The following is a 14,498-nucleotide window of genomic DNA, read 5'->3' on the forward strand; positions in this document are numbered from 1 at the left end:
AGGCACATCCTGAACCACATGATTGCAGACTTCATCGGGTCCAGGGCTGATGCAGACACTCTCAGAAATGAGGACACAATGGGCTGTTGGTTTTCCAGACTGGACCACTGACCTGACCTTGCACAGTATATGTTGGAACTTCTGACTTTCCCTGCAGCCAGTTTGCTGTTTGAGAGGGCCCATCTGGAGGTGTAAAAAACCAGGAGCCAGACTGCTGAGAGCTTGTGTTGGGAGCTGCAGTAGTGGGACTCAGTATACCTCCAGCAAGCTGAAACCTGTGTGACAGGGCTGTGTTCCTGGTCCAGTGATAGTGGCTGTTCCTGACCCTTGTCACCTGGTGTTGTTGGATGTTGGCTGGAGATGGGAGAGACCTTTTACCGGCCATTGAGGGGCCACGTTAAGACCTGCTGGTGGTGAAAGGTCTTTTGGCCAATTGCTTTATTAAAAAGAAGCCTCCTTGTTATTGGTTGCCAGCAGTGGCGGACCTAAGGTGGTGTGCGATTCCATGACCGCCCAGCCATCTGCTCGGTTTTGTGCATGATGACCGGGCGGTCATGGATTGCACACCACCGCCGATCACGCTGGCAGTGTCATTATTTTCTAATGGCACCCCAGTCGTGCCAGGCAGATTGTGCGGTTGAAAACACTGTGCGTTTATTCTAATGCAGATGGGGCAGCGGGGCTGGTTTTCATTTTTTTTCCAATTTTTATTTACTTTGTAAACATTTTTAATTTTAATGTATTTTATTATTTTTACTTTGTCTTTTTTATTAATTTTTTTATTTTTATTTAGTTACAATTTTAATCAGTTGTTATTTTTTTTAATTTAATTTTATTATTTTTTTACTTTTCCTAACTATTTTTTTCACTTAAATTTATTTCTATCACACATGGGATAACAAATCCTTGTGTGATAGCATTTGGAGGTGACAGGTACTCTTTATTGACCCTGTCACCTCCAACACAGGAGTTCTAGCACAGCACAGCACTGTGCTAGAACTCCTGTGACAAGAACGAGCCGAGGACAGGGGAGGGAGGTGACAGAGCCTGTAACAGATCCATGAGTCCAGCTCCATCACTGCTCCATGCCCCCTGCCCTGTCACTGCTCCACGTCCCCCGCCATCACCGCTCCACGTGTAATGGAGGTGCCTTACGAGCTGCCGATAGCTTTTTTTCCTCTCATGTGAGGATGACGTCGGCAGCGCTGAGCGGCAGAGTGTCACGTCAATGCTGTGGGTGGAGCTCCTGGTCGCCGGCCAACTACATTAGACCCCACCTGGAGCTCCGCCCACAGCAGTGACGCAATGCTCCTCCAGCCTGCCCAGAGGACCCCAGCCACCACAGAAGGTAAGAAAAAAAAACATAGCGCAAGCTTCGGCGCTAGGCATCGGGGCATTTTGACAAGTACAAGTACTTGTCAAAATGCCCTGTATCGGGCCCGATTCCGATGCATCGGTATCGGGACATCCCTAGTCTTTTCCATATTTTCTATGTAAGTGTTTGTGTAAGTGATGTTTATGACAATTATAATTTTCCAGCTCGCCAGGTAACAATATAAGCACCGGCAGACAGAGAGCAATATTGTTCTAATAAAAACAAAAAAAGACAAATGGTGCAAGAAGTATTATTTTTTTGTATAATAAGTTTTTATTGAACACATTTTTCAAACAAGAAAACAAAAGAAAAATACATTACACAAGCTTACGTACAAGGGAAGACAATTGACAATAAGGGGATCACATTACACTCAGCAGGACTAGCTGCAATACCTGTCTTTCCAAACGTGAGGTTATGTCCTTAAGTAAGCAAGAAGTATTATTATAAAATATATTACAAAACAGACATAAGCAACATTAAAAGGGAAACAAAACACAAGTAGAGTCCGCTTGGTCTTTGGTTCAGTGAGGAGTTCAGATTGCTTGCAGAGTAAGTCCAACATGATACAGCAGAGTCACCGGCCCTCTGAAACTTCCCTTGCAGCATCCTTGGTAATATGGAGGTAAACAAGACTTCCAGCTGCCACAGACAACAGCTTTTTGTGGTCTGTGGAGAGGGTGTTGCAGATCCAATTCCACCCAATCCAAGGATCTGAGAGGTGGATGGTAGGTGTGCTGGAGAGCATTTTAGTATGCTCAGATGGGACGGCCTTAATGCCAACTATCCTGGGTACAGCTTTTTGCACCTACAAACTAGGAGCCAACATATCATTTAGCAGAATCAAAGTAAGATTTGTTAGATAGCAAACATTATAAACGCAACATCTGGATCTTGTATTTAGTGTCTAACCGATTGGTATCTTCTCATACATCAGTGTAACAACATGTGTTATAGAATATGAATTAGAATTGTGAGGTGGACATATATCTGAACATTCAGGATTAGTTCAATATACCAGACTCACAAATGTGTATTCCCTGAGCTTCTCCCAAAGTGTTTATGACTAGACCATTTGCAACAGGGCCTCAATAGAAGTCTTTTGGAGATCCTGGTAGTGGAGGTTTATGACATCTCTGCATTCCTCCTAATTTTCTCTGCTGTCTTTTTAAGGTAGCTTAAGCTGGGCTATTGTCTGTATAAAGTGTTACCTAATCCACCAGCTTACCATAGACATGAGATTTAAATGTGATCATTTATGTTATCATCTTGCAAGTTCTGAAGAAAATGGAGGGTGGCACTGTGTTTAATAAAACTGTCAATTCTTTCCACACAGCTTGGGGTTTGTCAGACCTCACTATCATCATGATGTTGGTAATCCACCATGTTAGACACATCTTGCAGAGGTGGATGGTGAGACTCTGGTGCTGGAACACCAAGGTGATGTTAGAAATCCATCATATCTGATTCATCTCATGGAGGTGGATGGTGAGCTGGTGCTGGATGACCAGGATGATGTTGGTAACCAATCATATTATTCACATCCTGTGGAGGGGGATGGGGAGACACTGGTGCTGGAACACCAGGATGATGTTGGTATCCCATCATATTATACACATCTTGTGGAGGGGGATGGGGAGACTGGAAAACAAAGATTGTGTTACTAGGGCATTGTAATAATAACATTTTGTGAATATGCTGCAACTACAAAGTCATAAAAGGTAGAGGTTACTGTAAACTGATATACAACATATGGGCTGCTAATACCATAAACATATATGTAAAGGTCAGGACCAGCAGCAGACTGATGGCCAGGGGTAAAGGATGTACCGTATATACTTGAGTATAAGCCGAGATTTTCAGCCCATTTTTATAAGTAAATTAGAAACTATATACTACATACAACTAAATGGTAAGTAAATTAGAAACAAAGCACACATACATTCACACGCCTGACCAATTTATTTGTGCAGCTCTGCTTTCTCAAGATAGATAAATTAGAAATTAGAGAGATAGATAGACAGGCCCGGATTACCCACAAGGCCACTGAGGCCCGGCCTCAGGGCGGCAGGGTGCAGAGGGGCTGCATAACGTTGTGGAATCCCCCGACGGTAAGTTGCCTTCTACATTTAGTCCTGCTTTTGGAAGGCAGGACTAAATGTAGTGTGGGGAAGCCGCTTGTTCGTTCACAAGTGATTTCGGCCATGTCGCCGCGATCACTTGTAAAATGTGTGCAGCCTGCTCATCCCCCCCGCACCTACCTCTCTCCTCTGGTTTCGTCCTCCACACGGCCGCCGAGTCTCTCCTCACTGGCTCCATGTACACAGTGAGAGGGTGAGAGCTGTGCCGTGCTGTGCTCTTCCCATCTCAGCTGTCACAGGAGTTCCAGCACAGTGCTGTGCTAGAACTCCTGTATTGGAGGTGACAGGGTCAATTAAGAGAACCTGTCCCCTCCAAAGGCTATCACACAGGGGCTTGATAGCTAGCTCCAGTGTGATAGCAATAAAGTTAAGTGAAAAAAAATAAGAAATAAGAAAAAGTAAAAAATAAGAAAAAAAACTATTTAAAAAATAAGAAAATAATCATAAAAAAATAAATAATAAGATAAAAATAAAAAAGTAAACCATAAGCTAAAAATGTAAAAAAGTTAAAAAAAAGTTTTAAAGAAAGAAACAATAAAAAATAAATAAAACTAACCCTGCCGCCCCTGCCATCCGGTTGCCATTCTCCGGAGGCAGAGAGGGGGGCGCATTGCAGAATCTGGCCTTGGGGCGGCAGGGAGAGTAAATCCGGCCCTGTATATAGATAGATAGATAGATAGATAGATAGATAGATAGATAGATAGATAGATAGATAGATAGATAGATAGATAGATATAGAATAAATGTGTATATATACATAACCACTTCAGCTCTCATACCTGTCTTCCCCCTATGGACCAGAGCAATTTTAAAATTTCTGCTATGGGCCTGTTTATTCAGTGAACAAGTATAATTACCTAAAATAACTAAATAATACATATATCACTGTTTTTGAACAAACAAAGTTTTCTTTTGGTGATAGTGTCTTTCAAAAATAAGGTTATTTTTTATGCAATTTATAGACAAAAAAAGTATCAAAACAAAAAGATATATATTTTTCACTTTGATCAATGTTAGTCAGTGTTACTGGAGATTTTAAAAAAAGGTTATTTATTTCATAATTTGTCCCATTAAGTATGACCCGTGATTGCTATTCCTGTACAAAGCTGTGCAGAGACATTTACAAACAAAATAAACATGTTTTTTTTTAAAGTTGAATTTTTTTCAAATGTGACGATATAATACATTACCAAACAAGACAAACAATTAAAATAAATTAACGTGTTAATGGCTAAAAAATAGAAATAAAATAAATCAGCACAAACATTGTTTGCAGATCAAAGGTCACATTTTTTATACTTTTATACTTTTATACCATGCCTGCGGGTGTTTATAAACACTGTTTAGAAGGTGTTTTTTTTTTTTACAGTAGCGCTGCAAGAGCTGCTGTATAACACAGAAATTCCCGGATGTCACATTGCCAGCATCGGGTGGGGGAAACGGCAGCAGAGCTGAGGGACAGGCTGCATAGGACCTGTGTATTACTCCTCGTACAACTCGTTAAAATTGCTTTCTTACTGGCTCTTCACATAATCAACTCAACTGACAAGCAGCAAACATTTATCAAAGTCCTGAGGTGCTCATCCTTCCAGGTGAAGGATAAGATGGCCCTTTTCTTCAAAGACGAACAGCACATCAGCAGAGTACAATGAGTACTGTACTGGAATAACACATGTAGAACAAACTTGAAATTATGATTTTTATCTCTCACCTTTATCTCTTATAGAGAATTCCTTGTACTCCTCCTCATCCATGGACTCGTGTCTCCAGGTCAGTCGTACTCTGAAGTCCGGGTTGTGTAAGAGACTCTCAGGGACTCCACATTGACTGGTAACACTGAATGTTTTATTCATATTGGTTGTATATTTCTCCTGTGATGGGCAGCGTTGTCCCGGCTGATCTCCTGACCAATCACACCACTCAATCTGGATGTTTTTGGGATAAAAGTTGTCCAGCATCTGAGAGAGTATCAGCTCCCCGCTACCCAGAGATGATTTCATTGGCTTCCTCACCTTTGGTTTGGCTGGGAGTCAATAAAAGTTTATAATAGTGAGACAAATGTGTATTATAGTCATGGTTATCACTTATAGCAGAACTAACTTTTTTGTTTATGCAAACATTGTAAAATTTGAAATAAAAAAACAGTCCTATTACATGCCCTCTTCCTGGCACAGAATAAGAAAAAAACAATTCCCAACAGAGAACTTCCTGCGATGGAATGATTACTTCACTTCACTAGACAATAGTTACATAGTTGTTAAGGTTGAATAAAGACACAGGTCCATGTAGTTCAACCTAAGTGTGTATTTGTAGGATTTACTAAGAATTCCCATTCCCCTGTACATTGTGTTCCATGAGGAACATCAATACACAGAAAAACATCTAGAAGTTTTTTGAATGTGTCTATACTCTCAGCTGATACCACCACCGGGGGATGGGAGTTCTACAACTTCACTGCTCTAACAGGAAGTTAGGCAGTTTGAGATTAAACCTATTTTCCTCCAATCTTGTGTGGTGCCCTCTTGTCTTTGTCAGGAACCTTAGGGTAAACAGCTTGTTAAGGATTCTGCCATTCAACAGTTTGTACACTGAGATGCTATCCCTACATAAATGCCTCTTCTCCATAGTGAATAAGTGTAATTTCAATAATCCTTCCTCATAGTCCAGGTCTTCCACCCACCTTAATAATTTTGGTTCCCTTCTCTGTACACTCTCTCTGCAAGTCCAAATACATCCATCCCCTGAATCGGTGGTCAAAACTGGATGGCATACTCATGATGAGGACGGACCAGTGTTTTATATAGTGGTAGAATTATAGATTCCTTCCTATAAGAATAAATACCATTTTTTTATGCATGATAGTACTCTACTCGCTTTGTTAGCTGCAGCTGGGCATTGCATGCTATTGCTAAGTCTCTGGTCTACTAGGACTCCCAAAGTTTTTTCCATCTCTGATTTCCCCAGGGGAGTTTCCTCTAACAAGTAGCTTGCATGTGTATTTTTAACATCCAAATACATAATATTACAATTATAATACATAATAAATACAATGTTGCTATGTCTTGTGATGAGTTGCATATTTTGGTGTTGTCAGCAAACACTGAAATACAGCTATTAATACCAACCTTAATATACTTGATAAACCGGTACTTTGGTCTGCTTTAAATTTTTGTTATCTGCTGTGTGTGATATTGCCGTTAATGTTCTTTCACTCACCCTGCACCTGTAGGGGTCCTGATGTCCTCTCTATGGGTCTCTCCAGGCTGGGATGGAACACTCTACACATGATCTCTGATTCTACGTCTCTCATGGTTGGTTTGAACAGCAGTCTGGCTGTACAGGAATAGGTGTGATCGGACTGTCTCTGGGACTGGATGTCTAGTATCTGGTACACATTACTCTCTGATAGAGGAATATATTCCTGGGCTCCTTTCTCCTTCCTATGCCAACTCACAGTCACAGCATCAGGGAAGTATCGGGAGATGTTGTATTGCAGAGTGTTCTGTCGCTCTATTAGTACATGAGGTATAGGGACCTCTTCAACTACAGGGCACCAGGGCAGACCTTCAGAGAACAATATAAAATTATAAACATCATCAACATATTCTCCAATGACCTATGTATATTACAATGTGGCTTCTGAATCATGCAATATGGAAACTATATTAACAGCAAAACATCAACAAGGTGCACTTATTATTCACCAGGATTTTGTTGATTCAAATCAGTTCTACAACAGTGTCAATTCCCGTCTCTGTCACGGCAGTGTTTCAGCTTTCTAGTAGAAGCAGTAATTAGGGATGCACTGAAATTTTTACCCGCCGAAACATATCAGCCTAAAATGAGACTTTTGGCAAAAGACTGAAAGTGTCATCTTTTGGCCAAAATAGCGGTACATGCCTGGTTTCTCTCCTCCCTGCTGGGCGCTGCTCTGTGTCCCCTCTGACACAGTGCATTGCCCAGCAGGGAGGACAGAAACTGTCACAGGAGGCTGAGTGTTGCGGGGGGGAGGAGAGTAATGTGAGCGTCCGGCGTGTCACAAGAGGCTGGGATCTCCTGTGACAGATCAGTAGAGCGCTGTGTGGGGGTGGAGACAGCTGTCACAGAAGACCGAGCTCTCCTCCCCGCACCACCCCACTCAGCCTCCTGTGTCAGTGAGTCAGGATGGAGTGGGTACAAGGACAGAATTAGGAGAATTTAAAACTGGAGCAGATGTGCACAGCAACCAATCATCATCTATCGTTCATTTTCAAACCTTAATTAAACAAACTGAACAGAAAAGATGATTGGTTGCCCTGCACATCTGCTCCAGTTTTTGTTCCCCCTAGTATGTAAATTAATCGTATAACAGTGTCCCTTCCTGTCTCTGTCATGAAATGAACTCACATTGTTTCACCTTTCTAGTAAATTGACCTGAACTCAAAAAGTGAAGATCTACTATCTTATAGAACACATCTGGAAAGGATTACTGTGCCTAAGCAGTACTGTGAACATCTACCTTCTGTCTGGAAGTCCTCTGGAAAAATAGCAGATTACTTCCTGGTATGTGAGGATGCCTAGGCTCTCCTGTGCCTACAGCCTCATAGCTGTATATCTGCCGTGTGAGATCTAAAGCACTGCTGTCCCTGACTGGAGTTTTGGATTGAGATTTATTTCTGTAGAGTCATTACATGTATTCTTTAGTAAGGGGGCAGTGGCACATCACCAAAACTGATGTCTTTCATAGACACCATTCCAGTGCAGCAGGGAGCTGCAAGTGTAGCTCCAGCTGCTCTTTTATAAGTCTTAGGCCAAGTGCAGACGTGGGATTGCACGGCCCTGCACAAATGCAGACAGCGTTTGCCACACGGTCCCATTGATTTCAATGGGGTGACATTCGCTCAGCAATCACAGAAAAAAAAGGTACATGTATCTTTTTTTTTTTTTGCAATACACGATGCGTGGCTGTTTTAGAAAATAATGGCACCCACATAGCATTCCTCTGTGCTGTGAGACTCCATGACTGCGCGGCAATCCACACGTTATCATGCACGATTGCCGCGAGGTCAGGAGTCGCCTAGGTGTGCACCGACCCTTAGCTGAACTTAGCTTACAGCAAACTATAAAATTAAATGAAACAGAAGTAGATGTAATGATATAAAAATGAAGGAGGCCAGAGTATGGGTTTAAAGCCTACAAATTGCATAGACTGCTTATTATAATGAAATGAAAACCTTATGTTTCTGTGATTATGATTCATCATTGCTAAAAACATTACTAAAGATTCCTTAGATCCTTTCCACAATAAAATAACATCATTTAAAAAAGCCTGAAATTCCAACGTTGTGCCGCACATCCGACAGTTCATACCTCTATGATAAAGTCTATCTGGTGGAACACGTGAGAGGCTATGGGGCCGGTGTGATATGATTTTGCTGTGTACTTGGATGGTATGAACTTTCAATAAATCTGAATCTTTTATGAACTGTCTAATGCGCAGCTCTACGGTGGAATTTTAGGATTTTGAAACACCAGCATGTATGTTTGGAGCACCCGATTGATGTAACTGGTAATCTCTCTAGATTAAATATAGGTTTTCCCATATAGGTGGTTCCCATAGCAGCCCCACTTAATTGTATGTAGAAATTATTATTGTACTAAAAGTAATATGGCTTCTGGCAAAGTTTAAGGCCTCTTTTTGTATTACAGGTAGATCCTCTCGCTTTTATAGTATCTATTGCACAGCCTCCAATGCTTCCCTATGATCTATTATCATGTACAGGGAGCACACATCCAATGTAACCAAAAAGACCTACCTCAACCAAAACCCATGTAGAGACTCTAGCCTCTACTAGACCTTTTGGTCTAGGGTCTAAAATAAAAAATATATACTCACCGGATACTTGGTCTAGCCTGGCTGCTAGGCCAGTCCTCCTCTCCCCTGGGTTCCGGCGGGCTAAGGACCCATGACATCATCACATCTATACAGTCTATTAGACTTGAAGACACTGCAGGAAATTCTACAGCCAGAGCCAAAGGGAAGAGAGGTGAGCGGTCACTGATGCAGGATTGAGGATCAAGAGAGTATATGTTTTTTATTTTAGACCTTCACCTGAACAAGCACTTAATTTTTGCAGTTCCGGGGGAGCCCCACCACAAAAGTTCATTTTTTAACTGCCCAGAGTTCTTACAAATTGTTGTCAATCGTTATAAACAGTCATTCAATTTTTGGGTCATGTTTCAATCCTAACACATTTTTTCTTTATTATTGATTTACTTTATTTGTCATAATTTGTTATTGTTTAATTGTTGTTTAATATGTTATTTGTTACTGTTTATGAAAGGTAAAATTGTCAGATTTTAGGGTTCCTTCATTAATATAGATTTTACAAGGTGATTGTAGACACAGGCTCTTGGGATAATTTTGTTTTCTTTCTGCTAAATATTAATGTTGCTTAATGTATGTATATAGCAGTCTGGAGAAGATGAGGTTAATTATTACTATGTTACCACAAGGATAACATGCATAAGTGAGTTAGACAGGTGACTGGGCTGTTCCATCGCTGATGTAAATTTTTGACAAAATGTGTCTTATTGAAGTCTAGTCCTGTGGGCTGAAACCCAGATATGTGACGGCACAAAGCCAAACAGTGTTACCATCAGAGTCCTGTTGGGGGATCAGGCCTTTATCGACAGTGCTATGGTGCATTAGCAAAATGTGAGTAGATGATCAATTGGGTTTTCAGGTAAATAAAAAAAAACAGTTCTACACTATATGCAATTTCTTCTGGCTAAATGTCCATCTCAGGTATTTTGTAATATCAGAGGATCCAATGTCCGTTCTACTATTTAAATGCATTGACCTTTCTGTCGTAGAAAGGTAAAAAGAAGGTGAATGTATTTTGGGAAAGATGAAGAACTTTGAGAAGGCAGTAACTATTGTTCAAGGTTAATTAAACAGATCAATAATCTCCACATTATTCACATCAGATGAATATGAAGAGTAAACTAAGGTCCAGAAATAGGCTTTTCTTGCTCTTACCTGGATCCCTCCAGGACAGGACTTGTGATTGTGGTGTAGTCAGATATTTGTATCTCCAGGTCACATGGAGGTTGAAGTTGGGATCTAATAAGAGACTTCCTGGGACAGTACAATGACTGTGACCATTAAATGTCCCATCATTATTCACTTCAAACTTCTCACTGGACTTCAGCTCATGTTCTCCTGATCTCCAGGTAATCTTCACTTGTTTGGGGTAAGTATCCTGAAGTTTCAAAGAGCAGAGGACATCTCCACCATCACACAGACTTGTCTTCACCTGTTCCAGGACTTGTGGCTTTGCTAATATTGTAAATAAAAATTATCAGTGTATTAAGACATCATCTACTCTACCTTATGTGCATTTGTGTATCTCATTATCGTTAAAAACATCAGATCGTATCTGCAACCCTTTTGCTGCGAGAGACGTTTTTTCAAATGTTTGCACATGTTAAAATGCAAATTTTAGGCCTGAAAATTACTTAAAGCCCCCGAGAATGATACAAGTTTAAACATTTCAAGTTGCAAAATTGTGTGGACCTGTAAATGGGAAAAAAAGACAGTACCCAAAAATATCTATAGATGACCCTTTAAAAGTTTTTACAGGTCATCAATTTAATGTTAACCATAAATAATGGCCTGAGAATTATTGCTCTCACTCTGGCGTGTGCAGCTTTACCCAACATGTGGCTCAATTGGCGTAATCCCACCTGACGAGTGTTTGTGTGAGTGTGCGGGGGCGGGTGACTTTTTTGTGGGAGTTTTTATAGATTTATTTTATTTACATTATTTTTTTTAAACTTTTTTTTTTTTTACTTAAATGTATTTCAATCACATAGGGGGCTCACAAGCAGTCCCCAAAAATCTATATACAAACTGCTGGCCATGACATTGATAAGCTTCGGACTTTAATGAATGTAAAAGCAGGATGAGCTGAGCTGCTGAGAAAATGACCATAAAAAACTTCAGCACTTCTGTTATGACCTTTGGGGATGAATTATTCCACAGTGTTTGTAGCTATAGAGATCAGTGAGGACTTGTTATAAAGCTCATTTACTGTTTGTTAAACAAAGCAGTGGTCTGTATCTCCAGTGGTCTGATAACCCCCCCTGACCCCTTTCCATGAAAACTGCACCTATCAACGTCCTCACTACCAAAGGAGCATTTTGACTGGATAAGTGTTCAAGAAATATGTTGGACCACTGGAGAGCCTGGCTGCAGATTTGTGTGAAAGAGCCACTTTTCGAATAACCTATGTGGTATTTAATTTTTTAACCCTTGCTGCAGCGCTTAACATTTACAAAAATGGTTCAGAGCAGCATATTCATTGTCATATACTGTATGTAGCCTGACTACATTACATTAGTATTTAGCAAGGGTTCAATTGGGCTTTAAGGATATTTAATACTTGAATGGCTATAGCCTTGCCATGATCATGAACAATTGTCTTACCACATATAGACTTAGGCTTGAATTCCTTGGTCTTGGTTTGTCCCTCAGAGGAGATTCTGCAGGAGAAAATCACTCCAAGGTGTTTGGACACGGATGGTACTAATATGAGTGATGCTGTTACATTATTCAGTCCTTCTTTATCAGACTCTTCTATCTCCTTAGATATCATATAACCGGAGTCTGTCAGGGGATCCCCTCCAATGTTTGATATTTCCTCTACTCTTCGATCTGTATGTTCCACCATCCACATCACACGGGTGTCCTTAGAGCAATCAGACACTGAACAATACAGAGTGACCTTCTCCTTATGAAACCAATGAGAAGGACCCTGGATCTCCCCAACAATGAATCTCTCATCTGATGAAAGAAAACAGAAATCAACAGAATACCAATAAAATAAGACAAAAAAACATTACATAATATACAGTCGGCTGGCTTATCAATGGAAAAAAAACATTTAGAGTCTTGTGGCTTTGGATGTCAGACATTTTGAACATTATACACATAATATCTCATTGGATATTTGTTGCCCCGTTCACCTATTGTAATACCCATTCTGTCCCTTTCATGATGGAGCTCTTATTGGTTAGCTTGTGCATAACAATACATATTTCTGCCTCTGTAATTGTCTTTGTTTTTTGGACTAGTCAAATGAACCCTACCCTGTATTAGCAAATGGGTACCTGGTTTGCCTTAAATGGGAAAAGGCCCAGGTTTACTTTAAGTTGCAACTCCCTTTAAGCCAAATAGCATGGGGAGAGTTAAAACTCCTATTAGGTGTCTACTGCAATCTTTGTACCTTCTGGGGAGATTTAACCTTCCTGGCCATGTGGCATCCTTTATAATAGAGAGTGAAAGAGTATCACTGAGACAGGAGTAGTGGGTTAATTTCCACAATAGGGACACACATTTATTGAAACCTTACATAGATTTTCAACTTTCCTCACTCTATCCAAAAACGTCAGCTGCAGTTGTGCTTTAGGTTAATGATTTCAGCTTAGTCAACTGCTCTTATCTCATTGTTCTGAGCTGTTTCTGTGCTACTTTTCTGGAAAGACAATAATGCAGGAAGCTTTACAGCATAGGGATTTGATCCTTACTGTGTACATCTGTTTCTTTTTGTAACAGTAAATGTGTAACATGCTGATAAGACAATAACTCTACATCAACTTGTAAAACCAACTGTTTCCCAGTAATGAGTGTTTCAGTAAAGGTGACTGGTAAAGTCGAATTAAAAATTCAATTTAGCTTCAGCAGTCAATCATACTGAAACTCTTGAGCTTGGGTTCCATCACCAGTGACAGCTGAAGACATTATACTTTTAAAGAAAACTCCTTAAATCTCTGCTTATTACCAGAAAACATGGAGAGAGATGGATAACCAGTGATAATCACACATCCCACATACCTGTTGGCCTAACAGCAGAGTCAGTCATAGATACATATTGTGGAATCTGGGGACGAGACTCTTGCCGAGTCTTTTCTTGAGGTGATGGAACCACAGTCTTTATGTCTGTCAAAGAGATAACACACAACTTGTACATAAGAAATATAAAACTTACCTTACCTTATGTTTTGTGTATACACTATGAGGACGTGGTTGGCAGTTCTAATAAAAGTGGAGCACAAATTATACGTGTAGACAAAAAGTTTTCTTTATTTGAGTTTTGGATAGAATGGGGAAATATTAGAACCAATGTCAGGTTTTACTGTTATGCGGGGCTCTTTTAGAGACATTTTCCCTCATTTCCTGTCCTACTGACTCACCAAACAGGAAGTAGGTGAAACTATGCAACAGGGACACAGACGCCAATGAAAATCCAACATAGGTTCTAGGCTTCCTCCAAACTACTAATTAAGCTAATCTGCCAATAGAAAGCATCTCTCTGTCTGTGCTGCTGTTGGAGATTTCCTCTCACTTCCGGTCTGGTAAAAGAATGTCAGCAGAACAGGAAGTAAAGAGGAAAATCTCTCTAACATAGCCCCAAATAGAAGTCAAAATCTGATTGTTTGAGGTACCAATCCTTCTCCACTTCATCCATAACTGGACATAGGCTTTTACAATATGTTACCAATGCTATTTTTACCACTTTGTATATTTTTGAAAAAAATAAATAAAATGTTTTAAAGTGGAACTTTCCTACACATTTATAATCCTAAAAACTTAATTCAATATCCACGTTATTATCTTCAGCAGAGTCTGTTCTGTTTCCATGCAATCCTAACAATGCATACAGTTAGCTGTTTTGCTCTAAGATATCTTCCAATAATTGGCTATCAATGTTATTGCCTGCATATTCATGAAACATGTACCTATTTGTTATCACTCAAAGTATTTTACACATTGGGAAAAAATGGGTTAAAATAGTTATTTTTGACTTTTAACACTGATTGTATTGGTGTCTCTTTAGATTTTCAAATTCTTATGATTTTGTAAAATTCACCAAATACACAAAATTACTAAAAAAATGGAAAACACACAGAGAACACAAAACTGTGTGTATATATATATA

General features: G+C 40.0%; 1 protein-coding gene across 1 annotated transcript in view; it reads right to left on the bottom strand.

Annotated features, from left to right (window-relative positions):
- LOC108797735 overlaps positions 1 to 14,498 on the bottom strand; it is a 69,841-nt gene that overhangs the window by 51,089 nt on the left and 4,254 nt on the right. The window contains exons 4-8 of the mRNA XM_018569387.1: positions 13,394 to 13,498; positions 11,987 to 12,343; positions 10,538 to 10,837; positions 6,733 to 7,080; positions 5,228 to 5,539 (exon numbers count right to left, since the gene is read on the bottom strand). Coding sequence (XP_018424889.1) covers positions 5,228 to 5,539; positions 6,733 to 7,080; positions 10,538 to 10,837; positions 11,987 to 12,343; positions 13,394 to 13,498 — 1,422 coding nt within the window. The remainder of the gene's footprint in view (positions 1 to 5,227; positions 5,540 to 6,732; positions 7,081 to 10,537; positions 10,838 to 11,986; positions 12,344 to 13,393; positions 13,499 to 14,498) is intronic.

This window comes from Nanorana parkeri, unplaced genomic scaffold (assembly GCF_000935625.1).
Source record: "Nanorana parkeri isolate BGI_ZX_2015 unplaced genomic scaffold, ASM93562v1 scaffold1327, whole genome shotgun sequence".
Classification (NCBI taxonomy): domain Eukaryota; kingdom Metazoa; phylum Chordata; class Amphibia; order Anura; family Dicroglossidae; genus Nanorana; species Nanorana parkeri.